At 41.6% G+C, this 12,115-nt stretch overlaps 1 protein-coding gene and 2 non-coding genes across 3 annotated transcripts; all 3 read left to right on the top strand.

Moving 5' to 3' along the window:
- Window positions 1–2,359: 2,359 nt before the first annotated feature.
- On the top strand, window positions 2,360–11,027 carry RPL21 (ribosomal protein L21). The gene is made up of 6 exons (XM_054974871.1): window positions 2,360–2,401; window positions 4,320–4,398; window positions 5,067–5,128; window positions 7,420–7,532; window positions 8,252–8,402; window positions 10,900–11,027. Exons 2-6 carry the CDS (start codon window positions 4,332–4,334, stop codon window positions 10,987–10,989), a joined length of 483 nt encoding a protein of 160 aa, XP_054830846.1. The 5' UTR covers window positions 2,360–2,401; window positions 4,320–4,331; the 3' UTR covers window positions 10,990–11,027.
- On the top strand, window positions 5,549–5,625 carry LOC129326825 (small nucleolar RNA SNORD102). Its single transcript, XR_008596746.1, has one exon. It is a non-coding gene; the product is annotated as a small nucleolar RNA SNORD102 (small nucleolar RNA).
- Window positions 7,593–7,722, top strand: LOC129326835 (small nucleolar RNA SNORA27). The gene has a single exon (XR_008596755.1). It is a non-coding gene; the product is annotated as a small nucleolar RNA SNORA27 (small nucleolar RNA).
- Window positions 11,028–12,115: the final 1,088 nt, after the last annotated feature.

Raw genomic sequence — 12,115 nt, 5'->3', positions numbered from 1 at the left:
CAATAAGGAACAAACTACAAGTTAGAGCCATGGATAAATCTTCACCACTATTGACCTCACCTGCTATCCTGCTGTTCTTCTCAGCCTGTAGGCAGAGGGGTGTGGATCTTGCCCTCTATGCATGCATTCAAAAGGGAGCAAAAAAATTGGTGGCTGTGTAGGGATTCTTGACCCAACTATCAGTCTCCACTGTTCTATGCGAGCAACCACACATTGAATATATGTTTGCTGTTTCATGGCTCCAACAACAACAACAACAACAACAACAATAATAATAGATTTACATACTGCCCTTCAGGACAACTTAATGCTCACTAGGAGCGGTTTACAAAGTATGTTATTATTCCCACAACAAAACACCCTGTGAGGTGGGTGGGGCTGAGAGAGCTCCAGAGAACTGTGGCTAGCCCAAGGCCACCCAGCTGGCTTCAAGTGGAGGAGTGGGGAATCAAACCCGGTTCTCCAGATTAGAGTCCCATGCTCTTAACCATTATATCAAACTGGCTTTCCCATTTTGAGAGTTACTTTGAGAACTTTTACAGTAGAAAAGCAAGTGATAAAGGAACCTTTTTTAAAAGTGTATTTATGATTTTCAGAAAGATTAGAATTTGGGGCACAGGATAGTGATTTTTAAACTACAACCTATGACAGTAAGGATGCATGGGTAGCTTATCTTGCTGTGCACCCCACATTGTATGCACTTTATAGACTAATATCTGGGTATGATATTTCTCTATGGTAACTACTCAAACAGCAAAATGAGGCTGGAGATAATATTAAATTAACTGGTACAAGCAATCTATTATCTGCAGATTTGAAAATGTGGGTGGTAACCAGATTTTTAATCGCATCTGCCTTCATTGAAAGATGCTAAATGATAATAGACTTGTAAGCTAGTGAGATGCCTCTCTTGCTTCAAACAAGAAGTTTGATTTTAATTCCCCCCAAATGAATAACTGTTGTTGTTCATTACATATTTTCACATCTCTGGCTATGTAATGAATTGATTGAAGGTAAATCAGTTAAATGAAACTTTCAATTACTTGACATCTTTACACAATAGTATGCACTACTCAAGAGAGGAGTTTGGATACAATAAGTTGCTGTAGCACAGTGGTTAGGCTGTAAATCAGCACTATATTGGTTCAAATCCCACTACTACCATGAGCTCAGTAGGTGGCCTTGGGTAAATCACTCCTCTCAGCTCCAGCCCTACTGTGGGAATAATAACAACACTAATTTGTTCACTACTCAGGGTGAGACACTAATATGTCTAGAAGAGCAGTATATAAGTGCAGTTGTTATTATTATAAACAGTTATTATAAAGCTTCAGATGCATCTAGTAACCATATGGAGTGAACCAGACTAGCTGACTAGTGCTATGTACTCTGCTTGATAGCAGCTCCAAAATACCAAGCACAGGTCTTTACTGGCCCATCTGAACTACGAAGATGCCATGACACTGAATCTGGGAAACGCTGCTTGCAAAGCATGGCTGAGCTATATGGCTCTGCAGAATACTCCATTGTTGTGCCCCAGAAACAAAACACAGGATAGGAATATACAGATTGCAGGGCTGCCAGGCTGTGTGACAGGGAGCAGCTTTATTCTTAATGGTTGTGGACCATCAGAAAAAGGAACGAGGTTTAACTTCTACTCTAAAGCTCTTCCCGAAATTTGATTTGCATATGGAGACAAAGCTGCACTTCAAGACAATGTTGCAATAACGGGGAAAGAATTATCTTCCATTTTTGACACTTAGACTGCAATACTATGCAGTGACCTGAGAACCCCAGTAACTAAAGCAGAACTTGCATTGGAGCAAACTCAAGACACATCAGTCTAAACTCCGAGTAACTCTATAGGCTTGCACCCTTAGTGCTCAAACATTTAACATAGATTATCTGTCAAAAAAGGGCAAAAATTCTAACCAGCGTTCACAATCACCAGCAACCACTGTCTTACAATATAGCCAGTTAAACAAGAGCTAGAAGAGAAGGGCTGCTAAGTCGTGCATGACTCACGCAACAACCTTTAATTAGCGCCTTACATGCCAACGCCCAACCCACTTATTACTCTCCCGATTTTCTCCATGCTCCTTAGGACGCGCCCCTTTTAAAACACATGACCATTATTAAGAGGACTTTGCGAAAGGCGACTACTTGATTGCCTGCTTAAGTACTTACAGCAACTTTTGAAGAGAGAGCAAAATAGTTGATCCGGGGCCATATGGAAAGTTCATTCTTCTCCTGTTCACGCGACCGTACAACCGGAATTTCCCCGTCAGTCAGGCGCTCTGATAGATGCCACTAACGCTGCAAGCCCCCGTCTTGGAAGGAAGGAAGGAGAGTAGAGGAAGCCCCGCCCTCCTTCCTTTCGGTCTCCGGCGCCATTTTGCAGGTAACGCTGCCTAAGGCCGCTCTCTCCTCTTCTCCTTCGAGGGCCGTTCGCGGAGCCCGCAAGAACCGGGGTCGCTTGGGGGGTGAGGTGGGGAAGGGCGAGGGGAAAAGGAAAGGCGGGCGGGAAGCGCTGAGACGGCTCCGTGGGGGCGGGGTGGCCTGGTGCACAGGGTTGGGAGGGGGAGGCCGCGGGAAGAACGCGTGGAAGGCGACAGGTTGGGTGAGAGAGGGTGGAGGAGCTGCGGCTGGAAGGAGCGGGAGGTGGCGGCCGCTCTCATTGCTTGAGGGGATCTAGAGAGGGAATTGCTGGGGGGGGGGAGGCGACAGGTACACGTGCAGATTTAGGCCATCCGCGTGGCGGAAGATGGTACCCTGTTTGTACCCGGCGTGGCTTCAACTATCCCCAAGTTCTTTTTCAGGCTTTGGGGATCTCTGGGAATTACTGCTGATCTATACAGATTTTTCTCCTATCAACGTTGGAGGGTGGTCTCTATGGCATTATTCTCTCCATATTCTGGCCTCCCGACTATCCAAATTTTCTGGAATTTCGCTGCCTGGAGTTGGCAACCTTATCTAAATGAATATTCCTCCTCAGACTGTTATAAGAGCAAAAAAGCTCCCGTTCTCACTATGAGATAGCATTAGAATTAGACAGAGGTTCTGCTGTGGTGGAATTGCTCATTTGAAATTATCTTCCTCGTTATAATTTTTGGTACCAAATGACGCTTTCTTGTCTCTTTACAGTTGTGTTGAGGAGGTGGATTCTTTTTTTAACGAGAACATTGCTGATAGTGAATGGGCTAATTGTATTGCAATGTGTGAATGGATTGATTTTATGTGTCTTATTTATGCTATTTTTAATTGAATATTTGTATTTTCTCGTTTGGAGCCCTGGTTAAGAGATTAGAATAATTCTTTAAAATAAAAACAATACAAAGAAATATAGTAGTACAGTGCAAGTCAAGCTTGCTCTCTGCAGAATGTCTAAACTGGACTTAAAGTGTGTTGGTTCCATTGAATGGAAAGCCTTCAAAATGGCAATGCTTTGTGTTGCCCTAGAAACTAACAGTATTTATTCTGTCATATCGAGCATCTAATTTTTCAGATGCTGGAAGTTTCTGATTCATGGAAAGCCTGTGCTTCTCCCCCCCCCCCCCCCCGTTTTTAACGTATGCTCTTGGTTGCTTTTAGTTGCAGAAGACCAACATGGCTATCCCCCCAGAATCAATTTCCTCTTATATTTGCAACTCTATTGACAGTTGCACCTTATATCAGGTGTGGGTTTTAATGTCAAACAACAAACCTGTGGTCTAAATAGAAGACTGTTCATCATGCTCAGTTATCGAGCTTGAGCCCTCCTGATTGAATACTGTGGAACAGGGCTTGCATGTCAGAGAGGGTGCATGAAGAAAAATGCCTTTCATTTAGTTTTAAAATAGCCAGTGAGGGCCTGAGCTTTGGGCTGTGGTGCCTTGAATTAATCTGCTTATTTGGCAAGAAATTTCATAAGTAGTACTGGTGGGATAGATGTACTTGCATGAGGTCCGTATATTCATGTTCTGCTGCTACTGAAGTTGTGGAGAACTAATGCTGCAGCATGGCTACACGTAGTATATATGAGGTATCTAATATATTGCAGGCTATGCATAGCATCCATTTGGGCAAAATGTGTTAATTATCATTTATCTGGAGAAAACTAGTATTCTGTGTGTCTGATTCAATAAGGCTTTTCCATGCGACTTGAAGTTTCATTAAGTTTCTGCTTGTACTTGTAGAGAATCTAAAAGCAACATTACACTTGAGCAGTGTAGTTTTAAATAGTGCATTTCTTCCCTTTCATTTAATGATTGTGTTTCCCATTATCTGAACCATTAGTACTTTTTAATTTTATTTATGCAGCTGTTTGTTTTTTCCCATAGTAATCGGGCAAGATGACCAATACAAAGGGGAAGAGGAGAGGGACTCGTTATATGTTCTCGAGACCCTTCCGCAAACATGGTAAGTAGTATCACTGGAGCCAGTGTAGTTGGTAGGGCTGTGATAGTGCTTGCTCCAACTGTCTTAGAAATGGCTCACTGACTGAGGAGCCCACTTGAGTGAATTGGGACTGGCCTTCAAGGGAAGGACTTGCTTACCAGCTCAAACTGTATAGCCAGTGGTGGGCTAATTAGGGTCAACTAAACTTGTGAAATCTCTTTATATGTGCTGGAAAATGTGGAGTTCTCTGTGCCTACAGTTGCCTGTTTCAATAACCCACTTTTATTTGGTAGCTGGTTTCTATTTTTGGTCATTATTGTGACAACATACAACTGTTTCTGTGAGGGGTGCTATAAGCAGGGTGGGAATATAGAGAGAGACAAATAAATAGCGTTAGCTTTCACAGAAATGAAAGGTAGTTTCATACTCCTGTGGTTTAATGTAATACAAAGTATTCTCTGGTTGATAGTTTATTAATCTATTTAAATACTGTGTTTTCTGTTGAACCTAGTGGCTCAAGTTGGCTTACAGAAACATCATGTTGTAGGCCGCAGTCAAGGGGAAAAGGATAACTGGATAACTCTTTATTGATAATGCTTGAGTTTTAATGTTTCCCAGATCCATCACTCATATCTCTGTCTACAGAAATTTAGCAAAAATATCCTATTCTTGTGCTATTTTTTCAATAGGTGTTGTCCCTCTGGCTACTTACATGCGCATTTACAAGAAGGGTGATATTGTAGACATCAAGGTAACTTTTAAATAGCACTCTAGTGTTTAAAACTATTGTATTCTTTTTTAAAACATGAAATTAAGTACCATTTAATAGAGGAACAAAGTATTGAATACTGGATTTTGTGCCATGCTTTGCTTGCTTTTCATTCGCTTTTGCCAGTTGCATACTATTACTTGAAAAGTGCAGAGGAAAATCAAGGCAGTTGACTTTTTTCAGTGAATCTAAGCACAGTGAGGCTCTTGCAACTTGTAGCAAGAATTGTAATTGATTCCTGGAAAATGTTCCAGTGAAACGCTTTTTAATATGTCTTGTGTATAAACTTGTTAAAGGCTGTTATCTTCAGTGCATCGCACGAGTATGGATGCAAAACCTTGTATTAACATTCAATTTCACAACCTGCTGGAGCATTACCTTTCTACACCTTTGACTCTCTGGGGCTTGATGATGACTGTCTCCTATGATTGCTTTTCTAATAGCAAAGTGAGCAAATCATTTCACCGGCACTGAAAGCAAATCAGAGATGTCACAGGGCTCTCCGGTGTATTTAACTTTATTTGACTGCTTGAGTAATGATAGCGGAATAGTTGCTGTGCTTCTTTGGTGTACGAGAAGTGTGGTTTTTTTTTTTAACAAATCTGTATAGCGATTTGGATTTGGCTGCTACATGATCAAACCTCCTGCAGAATGGTTGGTGAGCAACTAAAAGAGCTATTCAGTTGCCCTTTTCTTTTGGCTGAAGCAGAGTGTACAGCAGCCCAAATCAGAGAAGTAATTTTAATCGGGAATAGAACTGTCTTTCATTGGAGAGGTTAGAACAGAATGGCAAATGTAGTCAGTGCTTTGGATTAAATGATAATCCGTATCTTTTGTGAAACAGGCTGGCAGTTGCATGCATTTGTTACATTAGTCTTGTGTAGAGATGTAAAATTTCTGGAAACTAATATTCCTGATATAACAGTGTAAAATGCACCTTTTAACTGAACGTATAAAATTGCGGTATTTGACATTTATAGAATTTCAGAGTTATAAAGGCGTTAGTTTTCTAGAAACATAATTGCAGTGATGCCCAAAACTACTTGAGAGAGAACTTCAGGTTGATGCATCCTATTCTACCTTAGTATGTGCATCTTAGTTTTTTGCTATCTGAAAAGAAGAAAAAAATAGGAATTGAGCAGAAAACTCCAAGGTTTGGTAAATAGCATTAAATTCATTATGTGGTCAGAAAAAGGGTCATACAATAAAATTAACAGTATATTTTGATATGTATATAACTTCATAACATTAAAGCGTTGAATCACTCAGTAGTGTATTATCAGCACATACATTACAGAATTTTAGTTACATTTAAAAATAAAAGTATCAGCAACTCAAATCTTAGTTTCTGAAATGTCTAATTCTGAGCCTTCACTTTTATCTTCATGCAGTTTCTGAAGTTTGCATGAATCGAAAGAAGCTTCGCTACTCTTTCATACCTTCTAGGTGCAGACATGCATATTGGATTAAAGAGCTGTATACATCTACAGCATGCCCACCCTATCTTTTAAAAGCATTTAACTGATTCTAAAAGAGAAAATATTTCATAGGTTTTTTTCAGTACTCCCTGAAATTTCTAATTTTTTTTCTGTTGGAAAAACTGAAAAAGTATCCCCTCCCTCGAATTGCCACTCATCCTTTTCATCTGTAGTTTTATGCCACTGAGCTGCCCTGAGCCTCTCCACACTCCACTGCATGTAACTAGAAGCTACTTTTGATCCTTGTTGGCTCCCTCTCTTTATCCCTTATGCTCTCTCTTAGAACCCCATAATCTTTCAGTTACTTGCTTGTTCACCTGTTCTTCTGAACTTGAGAGAAAATCAGAAGCTAGTAAGTTCATAGATTAAAGGTTACTATGACATTTCTTGCAATTGTGTAACAGAACTCTCTGTCCAAAGATAAAATTTGTACCTCCAGTGTTCCCAGTTAACTATAGGAAAGTGGTTTTTGAAGCATTAGCTTGATTTAGGACAATACAGAAGAGTATATTCTCAACAGGTTTTTGTAATTAATATAATACAATAAAGGTAAAGCTGCCACTATGGGAATTCTTGGCTTCAGGAAATACTTAGCTACAGTCTAATAATTAGTGGTCAATTTGACAGTTCGTCTACCAGTTATGGACTAGTGATCAACAGGCTGTGGCAACCCCAGTTATGCCAGCACTTTGGGTTTCAGGTGCTTTTTCTGTGGCTCCGCTGCACTTGCTTCAGCTTTGTAAATACCAATATGGAATGAGGGTAAACATACATTTAATTTTCTTGTATTAACAGGGCATGGGTACAATTCAGAAAGGCATGCCCCACAAATGTTACCATGGCAAAACAGGAAGAGTATACAACGTTACTCAGCATGCTGTGGGCATTATTGTGAACAAGAAAGTTAAGTAAGTATGATCTAATTGTTGATTCCTAAATTTGTGACTAGATTATACCAATGTGCTTCTGCCTCCCCCTTCACTTTGCCACTGAGACGTTTCTTGTCTCCATTGGCCATTCGAGTGGGGTAAAGAATATCCTTTTAAAACCCAACCAGATTATACTTAGTTGGCTTGGATCCTGTCAGAGGAAACATTTTGAAAAGTTCTGCTTAACTTAAATGTTTGTATATTCTAATGGTACCTGACCTTTTTGAGCCTGTGGACATGGAATTCTAATACAGGGTGGTGGGAGCAAGCATAAAATAGCTGTCACAGGAGGCAGAGCCACACATACAGAGGAAGCCCAAGTGCAAATGAGAAGAGAGAATTATTAAAGTACACTAAGGAAAGAAGTGTGAGAATAAAACAACACTGGTTGCTGAAACATTGTTTTAATCTGTGCAGCCAATCAGCTCTTCAGTGGCTAATCAAAAGTCCTGTTGGGAAGGAGCCCCACCCATTTTGTAAAAACGCTTGGTGTGCCCAGGAGAATGTTGGTGGGCACCATGAAGACCCCTGATATACTCCTATAGTAATCAAGGGGAGGGCCTTTGAAGAGAACTTGTTTGTATTGCCCATACTTTAGGTCTGTCACAGCAACCACCGTCTGCTGATTTAGCTGAGATGCTTAGCTGCTCTTTTCAGTACATGATAAACACTGTTGGAATCTTCTTCTTTTTTTTTAGGGGTAAAATTCTCGCCAAGAGGATTAATGTGCGTATTGAGCATATTAAGCATTCTAAGAGCAGAGACAGCTTCTTGCAGCGTGTGAAGGAAAATGAAAAAAAGAAAAAGGAAGCAAAGGAAAAAGGCACATGGTTTGAGCTGAAACGCCAGGTCAGTTAAACTAATCAATTAAACTAATAGACAATCACATAATGTGTAACTTAACAAATCATTATTTGGTTCTAAACCAAGTCTGAAGTTGCTTAAGGAGGCTGAACACTTTGTAGGGCTGTACCAAGATGGAAGGAAGCAGTTTAGTGGATTGGGTTTATGTTTATCACTCTCAAAAAGAATGACTTATACTCATAAGTAGGGATGTGCGTTTCGGCTTTCTGAATGCTGAAAGAAAGCCGAAACAAAAGTGTTTCGGATTCTTTTGGGTTAGCCGAAACGTTTCGGCTAGCCGAAAGAAAAAGAGCCGAAACGTTTCGGCTTCTTTCGGCTTTCTTTCGGCTTTTCAATGGGAAAATGCCTCCGTCTTCCCGGACGTCTGGGGGAGGCATTTTCCCACCGAATCAGCCCAAAATTGGTGGGGACCTTCCTCTAACCCCTCTCTAAACCACCCCCCCCCCCAAGTTTCAGACCGATTGGACTTTGGGGGGCCATGTTATGGCCTCCCAAAGCAGGTCCCCCTATCCTCCCATAAGAAAGCGAAGGAGCAGCATATTGTTAGCATGCTGCTGCTCATCTTCTTCATTATTTCCTATGGGGAAAAAATGAAGAAGCAGGCTTCCTTTGCCAGGGGTGGCATTTTGCATGCAAAATGCCCCCTTACCCTCAGGGGCCCTTCTCCCACCTTTCCTCCCACCCCCCACCAAGGCTCAGCCTGCTCCCACTTGGGGGGGCCATTTCATGGCCTCCCCAAGTAGGTGCTCTGCTCTCATCTCTACCACTGACAGCTGGGGGAGGCTTGTCTTGCCAGGGGTGGCATTTTGCATGCAAAATGCCCCCCAGCCCTCAGGGGCCCTTCTCCCACCCCTCCTCCCACCCCCCACCAAGGCTCAGCCTGCTCCCACTTGGGGGGGGGGCATTTCATGGCCTCCCCAAGTAGGTCCTCTCAGCCCCTAAAGTCCACCCCTTACAGCCCCGCACAAACCCAATTCCCCCCCAGCTGCCACACACAGACCCAAATCCCCACATTAGCCCCTCACAGACCCAAATCCACCCCCACCTGCCCCACACCCATAACCCCAGGAACAGGCTGGCAAAGGCCAGCCCTCTCCCTTTGTTCCCTATGCTGGGAACTTCTAAACTCTCTTTCCCTGGGCAATTCTGCACAGCCCAGGGGTGCCACAATGGTGGGCACACTTCTGAGTGCCAGCTGGTCCCTGTGAAAGAGCACCTGAACCACAGACACCCTCCCTCAAATTCCCCCACCACCTACAGAGATGGCTGGCCGGCCAGCCCCATTGTTCCCTATGATGGGAACCAACTGCACAACAAAGAATAAAACACGAACAACACAAAATAAAGTTTTTTAAAAATTATTTTCTCCCTTTGAAAGTACAAGTAGGCAAAGCATTATGACACATTACACCAGCAGTCCCCCACACAGAAAAATTAACACAACTCACTTAACATCAGAGAATCACAAAACACGATTCCTGTCAAAAACACTTTATTTCTTGAACAGCTTTAGGTTACACAGCAGGGGGGCACACCAAAGGGCATGGCAGCAGTATCTTACACAAAAATAACACAACTCACAATTCCTGTCAAAAACACTTTATTTCTTGAACAACTTTAGGATACACAGCAGGGGGGTGCACCAAAGGGCATGATAGAAGTGCACTACACAAAATAATACAACCCACTTCACCGTTTTTGACAGCAGTTGTGTTTGTGTGATTCTCTGATGTGAAGTGAGTTGTGTTATTTTTATGTAGTACATTGCTTTCATGCCCTGTTGTGCCTTCCTACTATGTAACCTAAAGCAGTTAAGGAAATAAAGTGCTTTTGACAGCAATATTTTGGGGTGATTCTCTGATGTTAAGTGAGTTGTGTTATTTTTGTGAAAGATACTGCTGCCATGCCCTTTGGTGCGCCCCCTGCTGTGTATCCTAAAGCTGTTCGGCTTTCGGCTTATTCGAAAGATATTCTTCTTTCGGCTTTCGGCTTTAGCCGAAATTTTTTGGCTTGCACACCCCTACTCATAAGCATTGCATTAAATATTTTGTGTCACATTTTCAGTTTCTGTAGATGATATGTTCTCTCACACGTTTGGGAGAAACAAGATTTCTGTTTAAAAAGCTGCATTTCTCTTTACTCTCAAGTTGTAGAGCAAAGAGATCCAGCATCAAACATTCATGGAGCTGATCACCCACCAAATCACCAGCAGCCAGTAGATACACATGGTTGCTACATTCCATTCAGTGGTCCTAGCAGGAATGCACTATTTGGAGGAAACACCATGTTTGCTAACACCATGCTTGAAATTTGGTATCTTCCCAGCAGAAATAACTGAGGAAAGGCTTACAGTGTATATGCAACAAAATACACGCTTGTACAAAAATGGTCTTGGTTCTTTTGCATTTGCAATGAATACTAGTTCAGTCAAAGTGTTTTGCACTGCTTTTTAATTAATTTTTTTTTCTGTTTCCTTGTTCAGCCTGCTCCCCCAAGAGAAGCACACTTTGTGAGAACCAATGGGAAAGAGCCAGAGCTTCTGGAACCAATTCCATATGAATTCATGGCATAATGTATATGGACAAAATAAAATCTTTTAGAGAACTGAAATATGTGTTTGTTCACATTTTTGAACATTTTGTGACACAAGTTAAATTTATGGCAGAAATAGTAATTCCAATGGCAGTTCAGTCCAAATGCTATGTATTATTACCTAGTGGTATCCCGTGGATTTTTTTCTCAAGTAAGTGTGCTTCAGATCAGGGTGTTAATGTAGAAAAGTATATTTTTCCTTTCTTGTGTAGCCTCTTGAAGCCTTTTGGTCATGTTACATGTGCAGAGTGCTTTTCATGGAATGGATCTTTCCTACCTCCCTGCTTTCTAGTTCAAGACCTTGGTACTAGTGGTGAAGACAACAGCTGGAAGAGGGAAATTGGCAGAAATCAGCCCTCCCTCCTTTTGTGAATGGAAATATCTTTTGTTCATGGTGGGAGGTAACTCCAACCCCATATTTTTTAAATAGAAGGGTAATTATTGATAGGAAAGTCTTAAAAAATCAGGTTCATCTGATTATCTCATTTGTAATAAAAGAATACCATGTTTTTAATTGTGCTGTGTTAGAGGTTTAGAATGCTGAAATACTGTCTTAAAGGTTTTCCTGTTAGTTTACAATGGAATTACAATTCAAACCTAATTGTCCCATTTTATTATTTTGGAAACATGTAACACTTCTTGATGGGGTGAAATTCTCAGTAGAGATCCAACCAGTTACAGGCTTGAACCTTGCCCAAAATGTGCACTGGTGGGTTTCTCAGCTGAGCATGACTTCTCACTCCCCCCCCCCACCGCTGCTGCAGTCCACAACCCCCAAGAACAGGGTGAACTATTGAAAATTTACCTGCCTTCTAATCATAGTAGAGAATTGGTTCCTTCCAGTCCTGAATTCCATGCCATTCACGCACTGTGTCTTAACCACAAATAAATTCATGCCATGCCTGCCACAGTCTGAGTAGGTTGACTGTGGGAAGGTTCTTCAAGAGTAAATGGTACAGAATGGCTTAGTTTAGTTTATTCGGTGTTTAACCCACCCTCTCCACAAGTGGGCTCAGGCCGGGGTACAACAGTCATAAAATACAATTACGTAGCAGATTCTACAATAAAATTCAGCAATTAAAATTATATATACAAAAACCTGATAT

This window comes from Eublepharis macularius, chromosome 3 (assembly GCF_028583425.1).
Source record: "Eublepharis macularius isolate TG4126 chromosome 3, MPM_Emac_v1.0, whole genome shotgun sequence".
Taxonomy (NCBI): domain Eukaryota; kingdom Metazoa; phylum Chordata; class Lepidosauria; order Squamata; family Eublepharidae; genus Eublepharis; species Eublepharis macularius.
This window is presented reverse-complemented; position numbering and strand designations above follow the sequence as displayed.